Source organism: Salvelinus fontinalis, chromosome 6, assembly GCF_029448725.1.
Source record: "Salvelinus fontinalis isolate EN_2023a chromosome 6, ASM2944872v1, whole genome shotgun sequence".
In the NCBI taxonomy this organism is placed as follows: Eukaryota; Metazoa; Chordata; class Actinopteri; order Salmoniformes; family Salmonidae; genus Salvelinus; species Salvelinus fontinalis.
This window is the reverse complement of record NC_074670.1, coordinates 26,490,070-26,512,173: the sequence shown is the minus strand read 5'-3', so window position 1 is coordinate 26,512,173 and position 22,104 is coordinate 26,490,070. Positions and strand designations below refer to the sequence as shown.

Genomic DNA, 22,104 nt, shown 5'->3' with positions numbered 1-22,104 from the left:
GACCATCTATTTATTTAAATGGTAGAGCATATATGACCATAAAGCATAAACGTATGATACATATTTATTGGATACATATTTAATGAACAAGTGTGTTTTCCTTGCTGTTGTCAACCATGGTTGAACAGTTTAGGGATGGGGTTGATACATTTCCACTGTGCTGTGGAAAATGAATCCACAGCACATATAGGCTAGCCTAACAGCCCAGTTGTCTAGACAAGTTGGTTTCTGTAAACAGCACTAGTTCATTGCAACACTGTCATGTGAAGGCAGATATCTTTCGATTGACAAATGAATAATGAATATTGAATGGTCCAGTAGACAAAGGCTGAGGGACTTCCTCGTAAGCGTTCTCGGGGAACAACTAGAAACACTCTTGATGCAAGTCAAACATTTAACACATAGTTTATTCTCGTGAGGAGTTGTATTCAAATATAACATGGAAACACAAACACTCTCATTCATACTCATTCACTGCTGTGCTGGTCAAAACGAATTTCCTCATATTGCAATAAACACATTTAAAGCAACCTAAAGCTTTTGAATATCATCCAAATTATTGTGCAGTCAACATACAAATCTGCCCACTCTGTAAGCTTAATATCATACAACAAACATTGGAATTAGTTTCTGTAGCATTATGCAACTGAATTGACACTTCTGTTATTCACATAAATGTTTTTTATTAAATTACTGATGTAGTCATCGATACAGATGGTACTGTCAGCTCAGACCATAACAGAACAAAATGGTCATGCCTGGTCTGGCCAGGTGAATAAGAAGCAAAAGCCATTGCACTATAGGGCTACACCACATGCTCTGAGCCATTTGAGCTCATCTCTCCAGCATGTGTATCTCTCAGGTTCCCAGAATCCCAGGCAGCTCAGTCCTCTGGTCCTCCATGCGTCCTCCCTGGACACTCAGCAGTAAGGAAAAGAAGTCTTCATCATCCATAGGGCCCGGGGCCGCACTGCGCTGCTCCTCCAGCCTACCCTGGGCCTGAAGTACAGAGACAGACAGAAACACCACATGGTTTGATGCCTATTTTACACTGGACCTGAGGTACGGAGACGAGACATTACACCTACGTAACACCATATGGCATGATATGTTGTTACACCATACAACATAATACCTAAGGCCCATTTTACAGCACATGACACACAGATGTAGGATATTAATTTGACCAGTAAAATAATCCTGCAGCAACAGCATTTGAATGTTTAGTCCATAACGTTGCATGATCAGTGGTTAGGCTATAAACTGGCCAAAATTAAGCTACATGAAAAGGACAAAACTGTTAATATAACTGTGTGTTAGTGCGGGTTTTTGTTAATTTATGTAAATCACGAAGCTCATCTGCATTTTCTGGGGTGCAGGAAAATTCTCAGCAACAACAGAGTGATCAAATGAAAATCCTTCATCTGTAATGACAATGTAGCACTGGAACATGATATCAATGTAACACCATATGACATGATGCCTACATTATATTTTGCTTATGACAAGAACAAAATAATGTTTTGGTCAAATTGACTACTGGCAGCTTTAGTGATTACAGTTATTTTTTTTATTTTATTTAACCTTTTTTTAATTAGACAAGTCATTTAAGAACACATTCTTAATTATCATGACGGACAGTTACTTACCTGCGACATGAGAATCATATTGTACAAGTCCTCGTTCTGCACTGCAATGGGAGCAGACTTTTTGGGCTTTGTATCTTTTACGCTGCTCCTCTTCTTATTGGCTTTCGGCTTAGGGGGTGGGGTGTCATGTAGTTCTGCCCGCTGGTCGTCAAGCCGACGGCCTTGGGAAGTAGCCAGCAAGTCAAAGAACTCATCTTTCTGCAGCGAGGTCATTGAAGAGAAATGCACTGTTGGGAATAGAAGGGGAGAAAGTAGAGTGGAGACATGCTACATTTAGTGGCCTAGTTCATTTGGTGTCCTAGTTAATCATTCAAGCAATATTATTTCAATATTTCACTAATGTACAGAAGACATCCTAATATCTGTCCCTGCCACAGTTATTTGATAGAAGTGCTTCAATGGATGCTGGTACCGTACAGTTATTTACAGCTTTTCCCCTTCATGAGTTAGCGTGTTTATGAGGAAACAAGAGAAGCTAATTGCAACCGCTGTTATGTTTACCACAGTCACTTAGTTAGTTATCATTACAATTTTCACATTCTATCACCTCTGTGGGCTCTGTGGGCTGGAATGTAGGTGTTGGGTTCAGAATGGCACCTTCTCCTCCCTCTGAACGAGCACCGCTGGTCATTGAGTCGTCTTCCTTCTTGCAGAGTAAAAACCAGGTCATACAGAGCGTCTGGGAAGTAAGGGGTTAACCGTTGAGCCTGGGAAAGACAGGTGGCAGGTGGCAGAAAGAGTAGCCATTATCAAGGGTTTCAAAATGGGTGGTATCACTACTCATTTCAAACACGCTGGCATTTCGACTCCTACAAATTCTGTAACCACAAAATGAACCCCTCATTCTTCCACCACTGGAATGTTGTTTGTTCTTTTTATATATGTGAAAGAAAACCCTTCTACATCAAAAACTAACGCTACATAAAAAATGTTTAGACTGGTATTAGGTCACTAACGGAATTATTGTAATTGTGGGAACAAGGGAAATTGCTGTATTTTTTAGTGAGAGCAAATGTTATAAACCTGTTTTTGGGCATGCTCTGGGCTCAGCGTATCTTTGGGCAACTGGTCAAAGGGAAGATGCATATTTGTGCCAACTTGTAATCCTTGTGATGGTTTGTCCGTCTCCAAATCTTGTTCTGCTGTTTTGTATTTTTCTGTTATATCCACCATCACCATCCCCTCTTTCTTGCAATCCATTTTCTGTCTATCCATTACCAATTCATCCATCCCTTTAATGTGCTCAACCCCATCCTCTGTCCCAGTCTCTCCTTTTGCTTGATTTATTTGGTTATCCTTTTTTATTTTGTCTCCATCTCCACTTTCAGTGTTGGCTTTTCCAATCTGTCCATGTTTGGCAGTGGCATCCTCTTCCGCACTGGAGTCTTTATCGTTGCTCTTGTCTGTTATTGGCTCTGTCCCTCCCTCAACAACTCTCTCAACATCCCCCTCCTTTATAATGATTAGATCCTCCAAATGCTCCTCTTCAGCTGTTTCAACTTTGACCTCTGGGTATTCCATGACAACATCCATTTACGTCTGTCTCAGTGTAAACCTGACAAAAATGAGATAAGACAAATATATCAACTGAAGTTCTATTGTACATTATTAGGATTGTGTAACTGGTTGTAAGAAAATGTTTTAGGTAATCTAATAGAGTTTCTTAAAATGTTAACTCGCAACAACACATGTAGAAGACTTCTATTGTGACACAGACTGAACAGCCACTGTATCTGTAAGCATAATATAGTATAATCTCAAGAGGGGTGTTTATGAAAAACCAGGACCGGTTTCCTGCTCACTTCTTTAAGGCACTAAATTCCTATGTTGGATTGTACTTGCCCGCCTGCTAATCATTACCTTACCCACCCACGCTCTCAATAAGTCTATCGTACCTGTGTTTTCCTGGAGTTCAGTTTCTGATAAACATCATCTTCTTGTGTCCACATTGATTAGGTATGGCATCAGTGATTCACGACAGTTTTCTTCATGAGAACTAATTGCTATCAGTTATGCTTCACATATCACCGTGACGAGCTCTTCCTCGCTCTCTCTCTCTCTCTGCCTGTCTGTTGGCCCTCTAGTCTCTTCCTGTTCCTCTTACCCCAACCCACCCCTATTTATTTGAACCCTATCTCTCTGCGTCATGGCATTATGAAATATTACTATAAAAATTGAAGTGGTGCGATGCTATAGCCAGTGGTGTGATGTTGTCAAATAGCCTTGTTTTTAACAAAGCCAAAACTCATAATTTTAGATGAACATCAGAAAGGGGGAAATGACTATGAAGTTTTGTTCTGCTCATGTTGCATTTTCAGCAGAACAGCATACAGTCAGAAACAGCAACATGTTGAAACAGGCCCACTGTTAATCTGACAGGGGCTGTGGTTTGACATACTTCCTGTTGACTTGCAGCTAAAGGAGAAGTAGACAAAGTGAGAGAGAGAGAGAGAGAGAGACAAAGACACAGAGAGAGAGAGAGAGAGAGAGAGAGAGAGAGAGAGAGAGAGAGAGACAGACAGACAGACAGACAGACAGACAGACAGACAGACAGACAGACAGACAGTTGTGAGATGTTGATTCTTTTTGGTGAAGTGAGAGAACAGAGGGGAGGGTAATTGTTAATTGTGTATATTCATATATGACTTGTCTGAACTATTCTGCAGTTCAAAAAGTGTTCTGCTGTTTATCATCCATTGATGTATGAGACTTGATCACTGTGAATTAATTTAGTCAAATATGTCAAATCTGTTAATATCATGGAATGCATGTATTGTCTGTATTGTCCCGTGTGGTGAGAGTAGGCAACAACACATCTGCCATGCTGACCTTCAAACTCTTTTGACTCATCACATACACAGCTGCTCCTGCTAATTATCTATCCTCTTGCCCAGTCACTTCACCCCTACCTACAGTTGAAGTCGGAAGTTTACATACACCTTAGCCAAAGATATTTAAACTCAGTTTTCACAATTCCTGACATTTAATCCTAGTAAACAATTCATGTCTTTGGTCAATTAGGATCACCAGTTTATTTTAAGAATTTGAAATGTCAGAATAATAGTAGAGAGAATGAGTTATTTCAGCTTTGATTTATTTCATCACATTCCCAGAGGGTCAGAAGTTTACATACACTCAATTAGTATTTGGTAGCATTGCCTTTAAATTGTTTAACTTGGGTCAAACGTTTCAGGTAGCCTTCCACAAGCTTCACACAATAAGTTGGGTGAATTTTGGCCCATTCCTCCTGACAGAGCTGGTGTAACTGAGTCATGTTTATAGGCCTACTTGCTCACACACGCTTTTTCAGTTCCACCCATACAATTTCTATTGGATTGAGGTCAGGGCTTTGTGATGGCCACTCCAATACCTTGACTTTGTTGTCCTTAAGCCATTTTGCCACAACTTTGGAAGAATGCTTGGGATCATTGTCCATTTGGAAGACCCATTTGCGACCAAGCTTTAACTTCCTGACTGATGTCTTGAGATGTTGCTTCAATATATCCACATAACTTTCCTACCTCATAATATCTATTTTGTGAAGTGCACCAGTCCCTCCTGCAGCTAAGCACCCCCACAACATGATGCTGCCACCCCCGTGCTTCACAGTTGGGATGGTGTTCTTCGGCTTGCAAGCATTCCTCTTTTTCCTCCAAACATAACAATGGTCATTATGGCCAAACAGTTCTATTTTTGTTTCATCAGACCAGAGGACATTTCTCCAAAAAGTACGATTTTTGTCCCCATGTACAGTTGCAAACCGTAGTCTGGCTTTTTTATGGCAGTTTTGGAGCAGTGGCTTCCTCCTTGCTGAGCGGCCTTTCAGGTTATATCTATATAGGACTAATTTTACGGTGGATATAGATACTTTTGTACCTGTTTCCTCCAGCATCTTCACAAGGTCCTTTGCTGTTGTTCTGGGATTGATTTGCACTTTTCGCACCAAAGTACGTTCATCTCTAGGAGACAGAACGCGTCTCCTTCCTGAGGGGTATGACGGCTGCATGGTCCCATGGTGTTTATACTTGCGTCCTATTGTTTGTTCAGATGAACGTGGTACCTTCAAGCATTTGGAAATTGCTCCCAAGGATGAACCAGACTTGTGGAGGTCTACAATTTTTTTCTGGGGTCTTGGCTGATTTCTTTTGATTTTCACATGATGTCAAGCTAAAAGGTAGGTTTGAAGGTATGCCTTGAAATACATCCACAGGTACACCCCCAATTGACTCAAATTGTGTCAATTAGCCTATCAGAAGCTTCTAAAGCCATGACATCCTTTTCTGGAATTTTCCAAGCTGTTTAAAGGCACAGTCAACTTAGTGTATGTAAACTTCTGACCCACTGAAATTGTGATGCCGTGAATTATAAGTGAAATAATCTGTCTGTAAACAATTGTTGTAAAAATTCCTTGTGTCATGCACAAAGTAGATGTCCTAACCGACTTGCCAAAACTATAGTTTGTTAACAAGAAATCTGTGGAGTGGTTGAAAAACTATTTTTAATGACTCCAACCTAAGAGTATTTAAACTTCCGACTTCAACTGTATTTGTAGATCTACCTCAGTTACTTCCTAGTAACCCCTGCATGTCAACTCAACAGGGTTCAATTCTCGGGCCGACTCTTTTCTCTGTATATATCAACGATGTCGCTCTTGCTGCTGATGATTCCCTGATCCAGTTCTACGCAGATGACACCATTCTGTATACATCTGGCCCTTCTTTGGACACTGTGTTAACAAACATCCAAACGAGCTTCAATGCCATACAACACCCTTTCCGTAGCCTCCAACTGCTCTTAAACACTAGTAAAACTAAATGCATGCTTTTCAACCGACCTCTGCCCGCACACGCCTCTGCTACTCGCATCACTACTCTGGACGGTTCTGACTTAAAATATGTGGACAACTACAAATACCTAGGTGTCTGGCTAGACTGTAAACTCTCTTTGCAGACTCATATTAAACATCTCCAATCCAAAATTAAATCTAGAATCGTAAACTGACTATCCTACCGATCCGGCGATGTCATTTACAAAATAGACTCCAACACTCTACTTACCAAACTGGATGCGGTCTATCACAGTGCCATCCATTTTGTCACCAAAGCCCCACATACCACCCACCACTGCGACCTGTATGCTCTCGTTGGCTGGCCCTCGATAGATATTCGTCGCCAGACCCACAGGCTCCAAGTCATCTATAAGTCTTTGCTAGGTAAAGCTCCGCCTTATTTCAGCTCACTGGTCACGATAACAACACCCACCCGTAGCACGAGCTCCAGCAGGTATATCTCACTGGTCATCCCCAAAGCCAACACCGCCTTTGGCCGCCTTATCTTTCAGTTCTCTGCTGACAATGACTGGAACGAATTACAAAAATCGCTGAAGTTGGAGACTTTTTTCTCCCTCACTAACTTTAAACATCAGCTATCTGAGCAGCTAACCGATCGCTGCAGCTGTACACAGCCCATCTGTAAATAGCCCATCCAATCTACCTATCTCATCCCCATATTGTTTTAATTTGCTTTTTTCTCTTTTGCACACCAGTATTTTCTACTTGCACATCATCATCTGCACATCTATCACTCCAGTGTTCATTTACTAAATTGTAATTACTTCGCTACTATGGCCTATTTATTGCCTTACGTCCTCGCGCCATTTGCACACACTGTATATAGACTTTTTTTGTTATTGACTGTATGTTTGTTTATTCCATGTGTAACTTTGTGTTGTTGTTTGTGTCGTACTGCTTTGCTTTATCTTGGCCAGGTCGCAGTTGTAAATGCGAACTTGTTCTCAACTGGCCTATCTGGTTAAAACAAATGTGAAATAAAAATAAAATAAAAAATAAACTCTGTACTGGTAACCCGTGTATATAGCCAAGTTATCATTACTCATGGTGTATTTATTCCTTGTGTTATTATTTTTCTATTTTTGTCTACATTGTTGGGAAGGGCCCGAAAGGAAAAATTTCTGTCAGGACCCGGTTACGAACTCGGGTCTCCGGTGTGAGAAACAGTCACTTAGTAAACTGAGCCACTAATAGTCAGCAGAACCCAGAAGATGAGGCAGACACAGCAGTACTACAAACAGTGATTTAAATAAAGTAAAAAGGAAAAGATCTTCAGGCAAAAAAATATAAATCCACAACATCAAAAGAAAAAAATGTATATCCTCCAAGACACAAGGAAAATCCACAAAGTGGTAAGAACAGCAGGGAAAAAACAAACCTCAAAAGAATAATCAAAAATAAACAAGAACAAAACCAGAGTACCTCAAGACAATCCAACTAGAGAAACAAATGTTCACAGCATGGCTGGGGCTGGGTGCTAACATACAAACACAAAGCAAAGAACTGAGGAACACTAAGGGTTTAAATACTTTCAAGGGAAATGAAGCACAGGTGCAAATAATAACTGGAACAAGGGAAAAAACAAAAGGGCCAAAAAAGCACAATGGGGGCATCTAGTGACCAAAATCTGAACAATCCTGGCCAAATCCTGACAATTTCACTGTTAGTCAACACCTGTTGTTTACGAAGCATGTGACAAAGGGCCCGAGAGTAGGGATTTCACTGTAAGTCTACATCTGTTGTTTACGAAGCATGACAAATAAAATGTGATGAAAAAAATTGTTGATGATTTGATTGGTAAAGACCTGTGACCGTATTATGAAGCTGATGCATTATTACATTAACTGATATGAAATCAGAAGATGATCCCTCCCCCATCATGGATGCAAATGCTCAATGTATTAGGCTACTTGTAGATTGAAAGATCCCCCTCTTCTCTCTTTTTCTGTTTCTCTTTTACACATACACATAGGCCTACACACACCGTTGCCTCATAGTTATATCCATCTAACTGATTGTTCAGAATAATTACTTCGTTTAAAAGTCATAGCTATGAATATCCCTAGTACAGTAGCCGATGGCCTCTGTCTGGAGTACAATTCGAATTTTATGAACATTCTTGTTCGAGACTCTTTCTTAGTCAATCGCTAGGGGACTCTAGTGCAGGCCTGCTCTAGTATTTGAGTTGTGAAGGGTGTGTGACTGTGATTACTCGTCGGCGCCACTGTGTGCCGCTCAGGATGTTGCAGCAGCAGCCTCTCACTGGCAACGGGCCCTCTAACGGCCGGGGCCTTGGCCTGAGCTCTCACCCCGGTATGCACCCTCTAAACTCGGTTCATCCATCTTCCCACCACCGCTCCGACGGGGACACGGGCCACGAAGGCGCAGAAAATGGACATGAAAGCCGCAGAGACATTGGCGACATATTGCAACAAATCATGACCATCACCGACCAAAGTTTGGACGAAGCACAAGCAAAGTTAGTCACAATTGTTTATAACTTATTCAGATTTAGCTACACATTTCTGCAAATTTGCTCAATGGTCAAGAGTTAGCTAAAGTTTTCAGAAGTTTTCAATTTTTTTGTAAGTTTTTTAATAAGCTAGCTAGGTAGCCAACGTTGCTAGCTAGCTTACTGGCTTTGTGTCATGATACGTTGTTTATTAAATAGTTATTACTTCTTCCCCTGGTCTATTTACACGCTTGTTGTTGTTGTGATTTTTTTTTGTGGCTAACTCGACGAAGAGGGTGAATTCTTGCTAAGCTAAAACTGGCCAGTTAGCTAGCTATGCTCTATTGCTTTATTGTTAGCTTGCTAATGTGTTACTACTAACGCGTTAGCCGGTTAGATTTACATGTATATGAATAGCAAGATATTATAAACGGATTGTGGACATAATCTTGGCATTATCAATTTCATGCTACATTTGTTCTACGAATAAAATGTTAATATATTAGCTACATATTGTATCTGCTGCTAGCTAGCCATAGCATTACGTAGCCAACGTTAGCTTAGCAGGCTGCAGTGAACTCCAGTTTAAAGGTCACGAACAACAGAGCCGATGTTTGTTGTTGTGAATTACATCTAGCTAACGTTAGCTAGCTATATAACGCGTCTGAAAGCAGGGAACCAGCTATCTAACAAATATTTTGTTGGTGCTAATGGCTCGTTGCTAAATAGCTGGCTAGATATACAGCTACAGTAGCTAACGTTAGTTAGCTAGCTAATAATAACAATAATATTTTTTCCAATCGTCAGAAAACACGCATTGAATTGCCATCGAATGAAACCAGCTTTATTCAGCGTCTTATGTGAGATCAAAGAGAAAACAGGTAAGTTAATTTTCACTAATTGAAACCCTTTGTTTGATTTTAAAGTTGTTGCTAATTCGTTTTAAAGTTTCTGGCCATCTGTGATGAAAACAGAAGAAGATGTTGGCTCCATCACAATAATAATGAGTTGCGCATAATCCATGCAGTTAGATGACAGTTAGAAAATTCTCTAGCTATTTTACATTTTCAACAAAGATGTATTGTGTATGATAACTTTTCAAATAGTGCTGCAAGATGACCCTTCCTTTATTTGTTTCATCCACAAAGTGCTTCTCCGAGTCTGTACCTCAGAGGGATATTTTAATATACACTGAACAAAAATGTAAACGCAACATGTAAAGTGTCCCATGTTTCATGAGCTGAAATAAAATATCCCAGAAATTTTCCATACGCATTTTTGTGCACAAATTTGTTTACATCCCATGTTAGTGAGCATTTCTCCTTTGCCAAGATAATCAATCCACCTGACAGGTGTGGCATATCAGGAAGCTGATTAAACTGCGTGACCATTACACATGTGCACCATGTGCAGAGGACAGTAAAAGGCCTCTCTAAAATGTGCAGTTATGTCACAGATAACTTTAGGTAGTGTGCAATTGGTATGCAGACTGCAGGAATGTCTACCAGAGCTGTTGCCAGAGAAATTAATGTTCATTTCTCAACCATAAGCCGCCTCTAACGTTATTTTAGAGAATTTGGCGGTACATCCAACCACCTCACAAAGCAGACCTTGTGTAACCACGCCAGCCCATGACTTCCACATCCGGCTTCTTCACCTGCAGGATCATCTGAGAACAGCCATCCGGACTGGTGATGAAACTGGGAATGCACAACAGAAGAATTTCTTGACCTGACTTCAGTTCGGCGGCGTAATCAACTTCAGTGGGCAAATGCTTACCTTCGATGGATATGGCACGCAGGAGAAGTGTGCTCTTCTCGGATGAATCCTGGTTTTCACTGTACTGGGCAGATGGCAGACATGTGGGCGAGTGGTTTGCTGATGTCAGCGATGTGAACAGAGCACCCTATGGTGGAGGTGAGATTATGGTATGGGCAGGCATAAGCTACGAACAACGAACACAATTGCATTATATCTATGGAGATTTGAATGCACAGAGATACCGTGACGAGATCCTGAGGCCCATTGTCGTGCCATTCATCTGCCGCCAGCATCTCATGTTTCGCATGATAATTTAAGGCCCCATGTCACAAGGATTTGTACACAGTTTCTGGAAGCTGAAAATGTCCCAGTTCTTCCATGGACTGCACAATGTCGCCCTTTGAGCATGTTTGGGATGCTCTGGATTGACGCGTACGACAGTGTTTTCCAGTTACCGCCAATATCCAGCAACTTTGCACAGCCATTGAAGGGGAGTGGGACAACATTCCAGAGGCCACAATAAATAGCCTGATCAACTCAATGGGAAGGAGATGTGTCGTGCTGCATGAGGCAAATGGTGGCCACACCAGATACTGCCTGGTTTTCATATCCAAGCCCCTACTTCTTTTTTTTTAGGTATCTGTGACCAACAGATGCAAATCTGCATATCTGTATTCCCAGTCATGTGAAATCAATAGGTTAGTAGGTTATTAGTAGGTTATTAATGAATGTATTTCAATTGACAGATTACCTTATATCAAATCAAATGTATTTATATAGCCCTTCGTACATCAGCTGATATCTCAAAGTGCTGTACAGAAACCCAGCCCAAAACCCCAAACAGCAAGCAATGCAGGTGTAGAAGCACAGAAATGTAACTCAGTAACATATTTGAAATTGTTGCATGCTGCATTTATATTTTTGTTCAGTGTAATAGGAGACATTGTAACTCTTAATTTACCATGAATCATATTGACAGACCTCTCTTGTTGCAGGCCTATCAATGCGAAATGCTCAGGAGGAAGAATCACAGGACCCACAGCTGGTGCGATTGGACAACATGCTGCTGGCGGAGGGTGTGGCTGGGCCGGAGAAAGGTGGCGGGGCGGCAGCGGCGGTGTCCGCAGCCACCAGCTCGGGAGGCATGTCTCCAGACAGCTCACTGGAACACTCAGACTACAAAAGCAAGTTGAGCCAGATTCGCAACATCTATCACACTGAGATGGAGAAATATGACCAGGTACTTTTCTAGTTGTTTTTTTTTTCAAGCAGTGGGGCAGTCCCAATCCTTTTGTATTGTTTTTTTGCTTTATTGAAGAGATAGTAAAGTGTTGGAAAGATATAGGGAGGGTGAGTCAAAGAGCAGTGGGCTGGATTCAAACTCATATCGACTCTGACATACATGTGTGCTGGGGTCAGTGGCTGTACTTGATTTGAGGTGGAGGGACTTCACACATTGCACCCACTGAAAATTACACCCTTTAGCGAAGTAAACTAAAATGAGGTGATGTTATAATTTAGGTGAGATAATTGAACATGAACATAAATGACCGACGTCAACAGTGTCGGCCCGCTGTTGACTTGCATCCTTTGAGCTCAACTGACTGTCATATCTGTCTCCAATCCCCCCTCTCTCTCTCTCTCTCTCTCTCTCTCTGTGTCTCCTGTAGGCCTGTAGTGAGTTCACTACCCACGTGATGAACCTCCTGAGGGAGCAGTCACGTACGCGGCCGGTGTCACCGAGGGAGATTGAGCGCATGGTGGCCATCATCCACCGCAAGTTCAGCTCCATCCAGACACAACTCAAGCAGAGCACCTGCGAGGCCGTCATGATCCTGAGGTCCCGCTTCCTCGACGCCAGGTCAGCGTGTAACACTGTTATTGGGGTGACATAACACCTGTCAAAACTTGCCATGACAGTGAATTACAATTCATATGCAGGTAGTATTTTTAATGAAGAATAAAACATTCCATAAATGAACAGTGGTCATACCAGTCATATTTACAGTGCATAATCATGTTATTACAGTGCAGGTTGTGAATGACTATTGTGTGTCAATATCAGTTGTTACTGTAGTTGTGAAATGTGTACTTCTGCCTGGGTTGCATGCCCACTCTCAACACACTCACCTTTGTGTTGTCAGGCGTAAGAGACGTAACTTCAGCAAGCAGGCGACGGAAGTCCTGAACGAGTATTTCTACTCCCATCTCGCCAACCCTTACCCCAGTGAAGAGGCCAAAGAAGAACTAGCCAAACAGTGTAGCATCACTGTCTCTCAGGTAACCTCGTGTCATAAGTATAAGTATATGCGTCATATATTTACTATTAGCTCACCCATTGATACGCCCATATACAGTTGACTCCATTGACCAGCCTCTTACTGGCTCGTTAACTGAACAGGTGTGCAACTGGTTTGGCAACAAGAGAATCCGCTACAAGAAGAACATTGGGAAGTTCCAAGAGGAGGCCAACATCTATGCCATGAAGACGGCCATCGTGGCGACACAGAACGAGGACTCTCCACACACGCCCAACTCAACAGGTAGGAGCTGAGGAAAGGAAGCCAGGCCTAGTGATACACACTGTTTTGAGTTTATGGTTCAATTGGTAGTAGAAATGGATGGGTTGTTAGTGTTTTGTGTTACGGAGTAGCAAGGGGAACTGCCCCTCCGTACCGTCAGACTATGCTCCAACCTTACACTCCAACCCACTCTGTCACCTCTGGTCTCTTGACGCTCCCACTCATCCCATTCAAAGTTCTTCTCTTTTCATAAATACTTTCCTACCCTAGAGTATATTTTAAATCTACCAATTGGTGCTGAAACGGAGACGAATATGCATATATTTAGATGTCTTTCTTTGATTGATCCCTAATATTCTTAACCCATTCTCTCGATATATTCTGTTGGGTCTGTCAACAAAATTCGAACTTAAAGGTATACCATATTTAAAGGGATGGCTTAAAATAAATGTGCTGAAAACCCTATTGAATGAAAACTCCACACGAAAATCTGTTGACCAGCAAGTGGGAGGGTTTTCAGCGGTTGAATTACATTTAATCAGCACACGCAAGGGAACCATGTCTGCAAAGCTCGTTACGCAACTGAATAAGATACGTCTGAATTACAACTACTGAGAAGTGCGTAGGAAAGGCCTTCGTAAGAAAGGCGTCATTTTCTAAGTCGGAATTGGGCCTTTTGTGCTGTCGTGTCAACTCCTTGCCCAACAATAGAAGTCGGTTTTACAGCGCAATCAGATCTGGGACCAGGCTGATATCTGGGACCAGGCTGATGTTGTAGGCCTAGTAGCCCTTATTAAAGACATCTCCCCTTTTGTTCCTCCACAGGATCAGATCTGGGACCAGGCTGATGTTGTAGGCCTAGTAGCCCTTATTAAAGACATCTCCCCTTTTGTTCCTCCACAGGATCAGATCTGGGACCAGGCTGATGTTGTAGGCCTAGTAGCCCTTATTAAAGACGTCTCCCCTTTTGTTCCTCCACAGGATCAGATCTGGGACCAGGCTGATGTTGTAGGCCTAGTAGCCCTTATTAAAGACGTCTCCCCTTTTGTTCCTCCACAGGATCAGATCTGGGACCAGGCTGATGTTGTAGGCCTAGTAGCCCTTATTAAATACGTCTCCCCTTTTGTTCCTCCACAGGATCGGGGGGCTTCTCACTCACTGGACCAGACCTTTTCCTGGGTGTTCCACCAATGAATGGAGAGCAGCCTGTCTACATGGGAGCACAAGTATGGAACTTCACTGTCATTCACTTCATGTTACATATCATCTTCTTTTTAGCTCGTAACTAATTGAGAGCACATTCTCATTCACAGCAACAACCTTGTGGAGGAGTTGTATTGGAGTGGAGAGGGGTTAATGTAGGTTAATGCCACTACAAGTCACCACATGTCTTTTTCTCTTTGGCAGACTAATGGGAACTGGCAAGGGCAAAACACGCCCCCCTCTGCCACTTCCCCAGGAAACGACCACTCAGGGGACTCTGACTGATGGCCCTGCCCACTTTGTGTCGATGACATAGATGGAAAGATTGACAACGGAAAAAGACTGAAAGAATGATATTACTCTTACTTGGCTGCAGTTTTTGTATGTATTTTCTGTTTCTTACTGTCCAATGATACTGTTCATTATGTTTGTATGACCTGAATGTGTGATTTTGTGTGTGTGTGTGTGTGTGTGTGTTGTTTTGTATTGGGATCATGGGTTTTGTTTTCCACTACTTTATATGTTACTGTGGTATGTGGGCAGGGAGGCTTGGGAAATTGCATTACCATTGTTTTATTAGGCTATATTATTAATGCTGTTACAAATATATTAGAATTTTCGTTTGAAGCTCAGATATAGTTGCATTTAGAGGATGTGGGGGCAATAGAGAAAATCCAAAGATTTTGTGTGTTTGTTTTCTATTTTCTACTGGGCTTGTTTGTCTGTGTGTGTTAATATCATGAATGAAGTGTGTGTGCTGGTTATGTTAACAGTTTGAATGAGTATATCAACAGTGCTGTCATTCTGTACAGTGAGTGAAAAACACCTGTATTCTCTCTACCTCTTTTACAATAAAGACTCTGTATTCACAGTCAGTTGCTTTGTCTTGATTGGTTGATATTAGCATAAGAGAGTCAGGTCACCTCCTAATATGGCAGAAGAAGAAAAAAATGTACATTAATCGTTTATTGATTTAGATATTTAGAGTAAATTAAGTTACTCATTTATTGACTGAGTTTATATCCCGTCTGTGAATCTACTGTTATGTAGGGGCAATGGACCTTATACAGAAAATGTAAACAGCACATGATTGACATGATGGTATTTGGGGTAATTTCAGCATGATATCTCACAGCAGAGCCCTCGCCCTTACAAAGCTGTTTGGTTAGAGTCAGGCATGTGGTTATTTAGCTTCTCACTTCGGGCTTTCTGGTCTGCCTTTTTAAAACTTGCTGCCTCAACCTCTGGCGCTGCCCTGCTGGGGTTGTCGCTACTATCGACTATTGATCTGCGATCTGAATGGGTGGGAGCATCTGTAGGAGGGACTATGATCACTCTTTCTATGGGCTCATTGGCTATTTTCTCTGATAAGGCAACATAAGTCGGTTCAGGCTGCTGTGAACTGGAGCGACGCTGCAGTGCATTCTGGGTACAGGAGAAGGACCGCTGTCGAGGAGCAGGCTGGGGTAACAGGAAGTGCGGTGTCGATGCTCTCGGGACTTCCAGGGGCCTTTCACGATCTTCGTCCTCTGAGGTAACCTCCTGCAGAGTGCTGATTGGCCGCGGTGGACGACCCATGATTCTTGGGGTAACCAATGCGGTCGCTGATTGGTTGAGCTGTGGCCGCCAGTTCTGAGGGGAAGGGCACTGCACTCTGCCCATTGACCAATCACTGTCAAAAGAAGAGGGAGATCAGACGGCTAGGCAGTGATGAACTTGCCTTATCAAGATGAGTAAATTGCTAAATGTTATTGTGAGTAGATATGCCAAATGCCACAAGACTTTACCTTGGTGGAGGCGAAGACATATCCCGATGCCCTATGACACCAGAGAAGGAGGCACTTCTCCCAGGGAGCCCAGGGGAATTCACCCATTGGCTATACAGCAAGGCACGCTCATCCCACAGCATATCATTGGCTTGGTCCATAGGAATAGGCCCTCTCTGAACCCTGTGAGCCAGTAGGAGCTCCAGGACTTGATGATGAATGCCCTCTCGGGCAACATCCAGTGCCCGGCGTCCTCTGCGATCAGACAGATCCTGATTGGCTCCGTTCAGGAGCAGGAACCGGGCAGTGTCGTAGCAACCGTGGAGGGCGGAGAGGAACAGAGCAGTCTCACCCTATCAGAGAATGGGAGTGGTATATATCAGAGAATGGGAGTGTCGAAGCAATAATATTGGAGTACCCTATATTTGAACCATTCTACGCAGATTTAACTGCATAGTTTCTTCGAAGTTCCTCTTCCTAAATCTTCATACAAGTATGTGAATTATCATAAAAGCAGAGGCTTCTGCTGGCCTTGGTACCTTGTTGTCCTGTAGGTCCACCGCAGCACCGTAGCGAGTGAGGGTTCTTGTCAAGGAGAGGTGGTTAACTGAGCATGCCCAGTGGAGGGCTGATCTTCCTGGGAGAGAGAGTGCATTTCAAGTGGAGGAAGGTGAGGGAAGGAAGGTGGGAGTTCAGTACAGAAAGAGAGGGAGTAAGTCAGCCAGTGAACAAACATTATACAACAGAGTCAAGCCCAAAGGGTGAAAGATGGGAAAGAGGGAGATTTTGAAAGGGAGGGAATGAGAATGAAAATGATGGTGAGGGACTAGGGAATCAGCCCGAGAGAGAGACAGCGAGATATAGTGTGTGTGAGAGAGAGAGAGAGAGAGAGAGAGAGAGAGAGAGAGAGAGAGAGAGAGAGAGAGAGAGAGAGAGAGAGAGAGAGAGAGAGAGAGAGAGAGAGAGAGCGAGAGAGAGAGAGAGAGAGAGAGAGAGAGAGAGAGAGAGAGAGAAGAGCAATGAAGGTTAATATGGTACATCCACACTGCCTGGGCACTAGGGCCCATTAACTTCTGTATCAGTTTGAGAGGGGGGCAGCAGGGGTGCTGTAGAGAGGAATGGGAAGAGTGGGAAGCAATGGAGGTTTTACCAGAACAGAAGAGAAGAGAAGGGACACATGGGGAGGACCAGAGAGAGATGGGGTAAGTTACACTGGTTACTCAACCCCTCAAAGTAATACAATATAGTAATATGTATGTTAGGCAGTGTGTTTATAAGCTTGTTATTACACCCATGGAAGCTACATAACATTTATGGACATTTGTTCCATGCAATATCGATTTTTAAAATACATTTGCACAATAATCCTCCCATGACACTCTACAGGGAAGTTCAGTTAACTTGGTTTATTTGACTGTCTAGCCTACATTTTGGTTAATAATGTAATTGGGAAATTGGGAGAGTAAAGGGATACCAGTGTGGTCTGTGTTGTTGACCGGCACCCCAGCTCGTAGCAGCTCCAGAACCACACGGTCAAGCCCACTCCGGACCGCACGAATCAGGACCACTGACCCATCTGGACCACACCATTGAACCGAAGCAGACTGGCAAAATAATGTTTGGTACGGTCAAAATAGAATACTGTGAATAATAACCAGCGTTATCTAAAATGTAAATAAACGTATTGACATTTATGTAGAATACTTATGGAACTCACTTGATTGGGTGTTCTGTGATGTGGCGACGGGACAGCATTTCTCTCCCATCCTCTTGGGGGGGCTAAAAGTGGAGCTGAAAGTCAATTTAGTTACATGCTTAGTTACGTTGTGCAAACCGTAAATTGTTCTGTGACAAATTAGTGTGAAGGAATAATGAATCATTTTACAAGCCTATTAATATAGTATGTTAACAATGATCAGGGGGTGATCTTACGTTGTGTGGGTGATTGTGGGTGGCTCGGGGGGCTGCGGTAGTGCTTCTGCTCTTGCGTTCGGTGGTCACAGATGGACCTGTTGATGTCCTCCATAGAACTCTGGGTAAAGTCAGTGTCACTTCCAATATCCAGGTCCTTTTTCAGGGGCCTGAAATCATACGTTTATGCTCTGAATAGCTGTACTTTGTGCATACTTAGTGATATGACTACAGTATCACTAATATTGTGTAAAATAGAGGTAGTCCAACACAGCAGTTTTATCTTACAGACAGAGTAAAACTTCAGTTAGGTTAAAATGACCCTAATGGAAACAACTGAAAGCCATACAACCCATTACAATGAAGCAAACTGTTATCTGATCACAGCACTGTTGATTTACTAGACTGAACATCCTCTAACTTCTCCCATAATCATTCATCTTCACTCACCGAAGTCGAAGGGCATCCTCCCCCAGTGGCTCTCTGCGTCTTTTCTTCTCAGCCTCCTTTGCTTTCTTCTTCTTTATCCCATTCCTGTCTTTCTCTCTCCCTGTCCTGCCCCTCTGCTCTCGGTGGGGTGTGTGCTGTGCCCATGCCTTGGCCACATTGGCTCCACTGTCATTCTCAGTGACAGTGGATCTGTGCCTAACCCTCTCTCCTCCTCCCTCCCTCTCCGCTCGTCGTCGTCTCACCCTTCTGATCACCAAGACAACCATCAAGACCAAAGCCAGTACCAGGCCCGTTGCAACGCCGATCACAGCCCATATCCATGGAGGTGTTACTCCTGTGTGGAGATGGGGGGCAGAGATATTAGGTGGTACTCACACACACACACACACACACACACACACACACACACACACACACACACACACACACACACACACACACACACACACACACACACACACACACACACACACACACACACACACACACACACACACACTGTGTAACAGGATACATACCATCATTAGTGTCCTCTTTTTCCTCAACTGGGTCCTCCTCTCTCCCTCCTATTTCCTCCCCAACCCCTCTTACACTAATAATGGCCTTTAATTCTGGGTGAGAGGGGACCAACACACGAGTCGACAACGTAGCAGCCCGCAGGAAGTTAGCTGCTTCGATGGCGTACGGGAAACAGGTAGAAGGAAGACGGGAGCACGGCCTGTTATCCACTTGCAGGAATAGGAGAGAACTGTTTCAGAGAGATGGGGAGTGAGAACATTGATGAGATGTTAACAAAAGAGACTAGGTTAATGTAAAAAAATTAGGGGAAGCGAAATCATAATCTCTTCATAGTTACCCATTTGAGTCATCCGAAGAAGCTTGAGCCAGCAGGTTTTCGAGCTGCTGGGGATTAAAGGTGAAGAGGTCCTTGCTGGAGTCAAGGGGCACCATGCCGCGCAGTTTGAGGGGCGTCTGCAGGAGGGTGCTGAGGGCCCAGAGAAGGGAACTGTTGGAAAATGTGCCGTGTTGCAGGGGGACGTGGGTGTGCAGGAGCAGGGTACCCTTAGCCCACAGAGGGCTGTGGTGCCTGTGACAGTCACTCCCGTCCCAGCCACAGGCGGCACTTTCACAGCCCTGGTCACAGTAAGAGTTGGCATAGTGGTCTCGGCAGTAGTGGATGTGGCCTGAACTGAGAGAGGGGATAGTTGGAAGGATGCAGAGAAAGCGTGAACCCCAGCTGAAACATCTGGATGTATACAAAAGGAAAGTGAAAGAGCAGGGTGCGTTTCATTCCAGGAAAATGTTCTCTCCCCTCTGCTCTTATTCACTCTCCTCACCATGAATATGAGACTACTGGGTAAGAGTAAGTCACCATATTGCTTTCACATATCCAGTCCTGTCAGATCCTGTCAGATCCATGAAGGAGAGTGAACAAAGGGAAGAGGGAATGGAACATCTTCCTGGAAGGAAATGCAGCTCAGATCTCCCTGCTGCTACAGTGTCTTACTTGCAGCGTCCTTTGTCCCTCAGACAGTCGAACCCGTCTCTCAGACACTCGGGCTCGGTGCACTCTTTATCACATGACCCATCTCTAAACTTGGCCTTACACTGTCTGGACGGACACTGGGCCCAGGGGTCACCACCAGGAGACGCTGCTGCTACTTGGGGAGGAATCACAAACAGACACACACACACACACACACACACACACACACACACACACACACACACACACACACACACACACACACACACACACACACACACACACACACACACACACACACACACACACACACACACACACACACACACACACAAAGGTTGGATTCCCACTTGATACTAATATACTAACTTAAACTGAATCACGTTGGATAAAAGCATCCATTAATTACAATACTGTATTACTGTATCAAGCAAGAACATGTGCTTTGACCTACATTTTCAAGCTGTGTATTGTGTAGGCCTAGGTGTATCTATCACCACATTAATTGTTAACAATGCTTGGTAATGTGCCAGCCAGGCAGGCTATGAAAGGTGTGTCCTTGGCATGAACCATGAAATGGGAAATAGGAGGCCTGACACAAACAGGAAGTTTCCAGGAGAGGCGAATAGCAACAGGAAATGGAGTGGGCTGAGACTGGATGAAGGTCGGAGGTCATCACCCTGGCGATGAGGAATGGAATGGAAGGGGACAATGGAGAGGCTTGGCAGGTGTGTGAGGGACAATAAAATCATAGCACAGGAGAGTTGGGATTAGACATGGTGTACTGTATAGCAGTGAACATTCAAGGAAATACAGTACAATCTTTGACTCTTATGCAAGCAAAGCACTTTTTGGTCAGTCATATCTTTAAATCAGTGACACATTCACGCAGCATCTTATAAAGTGATGATGAAAGGATGTGCGAGCAGTATATGTCAAGTACTTCACGGTATTTGCTCCTAATGATATATCCTCAGAAATCTATAAAACATAGAAGTGAGAACATCAATGTAAAAAAAAAAGTATGTTTTGTTGCTGGGTATCAAAATAAAGAAAGTCGCACACTCCATGTATAAACTCATCAATTGAATGGGTATTTATCAACGTTTCGGCATCACTGTGCATTCCTCAGGGTTCCTAGGAAGTACCATGTAGGACTTCCTCTCTTTATTCGATTACCTAGAGAGACTCTACTTCACTCTCACAGGTATCGAACATCATATCAACAAGATAATAGCTGGAAGATGGACTCACCTCGACACCACCTGCTCAAACCCAACAGAACAGCCATCCACAGCACCAGCATCATTGAGCCAGGCAGGTCCCAGAGAGGATGGAGACGGCAGTAGCCTACTCTCTCTCACTATCCTCCCAGCTGTACCAGTGCGGTCACTAGGTCCAATGCCCTGGTCCAGCTATGGCAGGTCCGGCAGGACTGTACTCTGCTACAGTGTTGTGGGGTATCTCTCTGGGTCTCTTCTGGAGAACGTACTGTCTCACTGCACTCCTGACCGCGTTCACAATGGGACCATGTGAACAGTTTATATGTAAAGTGGTACACCCCAACTTCCAGTGCTGCTACCACCCACCTCCCTCTCTCCAATTATTTTTCAGAAGCACTGCGGATATGTGGACAACTTCCTGCCACTGTGTGGAAAACAATAGGAGCGGTGTGTGTGTGTGTGTGTGTGTGTGTGTGTGTGTGTGTGTGTGTGTGTGTGTGTGTGTGTGTGTGTGTGTGTGTGTGTGTGTGTGTGTGTGTGTGTGTGTGTGTGTGTGTGTGCGTGTGTGTGTGTGTGTGTGTGTGTAGTCTGTTTTTCTACTGATTATAATGCCTCAGGATGTAATCTTTCAAATGAACCAGGCCCTGTATTCATGAAACAATCTAGGTCCCCCCTGTTCATGCAATCATATTAATTACGTTAAAAAAGGCTAAACTGATCCTAAATCAGTGCTCCTTCTCTGAAACACATTATGAATACAGGCCCTGGAGTAGGACTGCATATATCACTTTTTTATGCTCTCTGCATTAAAAAAATATATATAATCTTATCT

At 43.4% G+C, this 22,104-nt stretch overlaps 3 protein-coding genes across 5 annotated transcripts; 1 reads left to right on the top strand and 2 right to left on the bottom strand.

Annotated features, from left to right (window-relative positions):
* Positions 1-389: 389 nt before the first annotated feature.
* On the bottom strand, positions 390-3,727 carry LOC129857486 (uncharacterized). The gene is made up of 5 exons (XM_055925788.1): positions 3,545-3,727; positions 2,673-3,204; positions 2,197-2,356; positions 1,650-1,876; positions 390-999 (listed from the first exon to the last, which is right to left on the bottom strand). Exons 2-5 carry the CDS (start codon positions 3,180-3,182, stop codon positions 859-861), a joined length of 1,038 nt encoding a protein of 345 aa, XP_055781763.1. The 5' UTR covers positions 3,183-3,204; positions 3,545-3,727; the 3' UTR covers positions 390-858.
* Positions 3,728-8,690: 4,963 nt separating this feature from the next.
* pbx2 (pre-B-cell leukemia homeobox 2) lies at positions 8,691-15,307 on the top strand. Its single transcript, XM_055925787.1, has 8 exons — positions 8,691-8,977; positions 9,758-9,831; positions 11,707-11,951; positions 12,382-12,572; positions 12,856-12,991; positions 13,113-13,254; positions 14,371-14,459; positions 14,641-15,307. The coding sequence occupies exons 1-8, from the start codon at positions 8,739-8,741 to the stop codon at positions 14,719-14,721; spliced, it is 1,197 nt and encodes a 398-aa protein (XP_055781762.1). The 5' UTR covers positions 8,691-8,738; the 3' UTR covers positions 14,722-15,307.
* An 80-nt stretch (positions 15,308-15,387) lies between these two features.
* notchl (notch receptor, like) lies at positions 15,388-21,622 on the bottom strand. Of its 3 annotated transcripts, none has more exons than XM_055925786.1 (11): positions 21,304-21,622; positions 20,071-20,224; positions 19,420-19,752; positions 19,082-19,311; positions 18,564-18,897; positions 18,135-18,283; positions 17,920-17,981; positions 17,677-17,806; positions 16,742-16,839; positions 16,224-16,555; positions 15,388-16,108 (listed from the first exon to the last, which is right to left on the bottom strand). In XM_055925786.1, exons 1-11 carry the CDS (start codon positions 21,356-21,358, stop codon positions 15,586-15,588), a joined length of 2,400 nt encoding a protein of 799 aa, XP_055781761.1. In that variant the 5' UTR covers positions 21,359-21,622; the 3' UTR covers positions 15,388-15,585. The 3 variants fall into 3 exon arrangements, with proteins under 3 accessions (XP_055781761.1, XP_055781759.1, XP_055781760.1); XM_055925784.1 differs by having other exon boundaries at positions 17,920-17,993; positions 21,304-21,621; XM_055925785.1 differs by having other exon boundaries at positions 17,920-17,993; positions 20,071-20,221; positions 21,304-21,621.
* Positions 21,623-22,104: the final 482 nt, after the last annotated feature.

Excerpts from the sequence above, each read along its gene's own strand:
- pbx2 (XM_055925787.1), top strand. The coding sequence starts at position 8,739 with ATGTTGCAGCAGCAGCCTCTCACTGGCAACGGGCCCTCTAACGGCCGG. Across the intron at positions 9,832-11,706 it reads TGAGATCAAAGAGAAAACAG|GCCTATCAATGCGAAATGCT; the intron begins GTAAGTTAATTT and ends CTCTTGTTGCAG. Across the intron at positions 12,992-13,112 it reads GTAGCATCACTGTCTCTCAG|GTGTGCAACTGGTTTGGCAA; the intron begins GTAACCTCGTGT and ends TTAACTGAACAG.
- notchl (XM_055925784.1), bottom strand. The coding sequence starts at position 21,358 with ATGATGCTGGTGCTGTGGATGGCTGTTCTGTTGGGTTTGAGCAGGTGG. Across the intron at positions 18,284-18,563 it reads GAGGATGCCCTTCGACTTCG|GCCCCTGAAAAAGGACCTGG; the intron begins GTGAGTGAAGAT and ends GTATGATTTCAG. Across the intron at positions 16,840-17,676 it reads CAACAACACAGACCACACTG|GAAGATCAGCCCTCCACTGG; the intron begins GTATCCCTTTAC and ends TCTCTCTCCCAG.
- LOC129857486 (XM_055925788.1), bottom strand. The coding sequence starts at position 3,182 with ATGGATGTTGTCATGGAATACCCAGAGGTCAAAGTTGAAACAGCTGAA. Across the intron at positions 1,877-2,196 it reads AGCCCACAGAGCCCACAGAG|TGCATTTCTCTTCAATGACC; the intron begins GTGATAGAATGT and ends TATTCCCAACAG. Across the intron at positions 1,000-1,649 it reads ATATGATTCTCATGTCGCAG|GCCCAGGGTAGGCTGGAGGA; the intron begins GTAAGTAACTGT and ends TCTGTACTTCAG.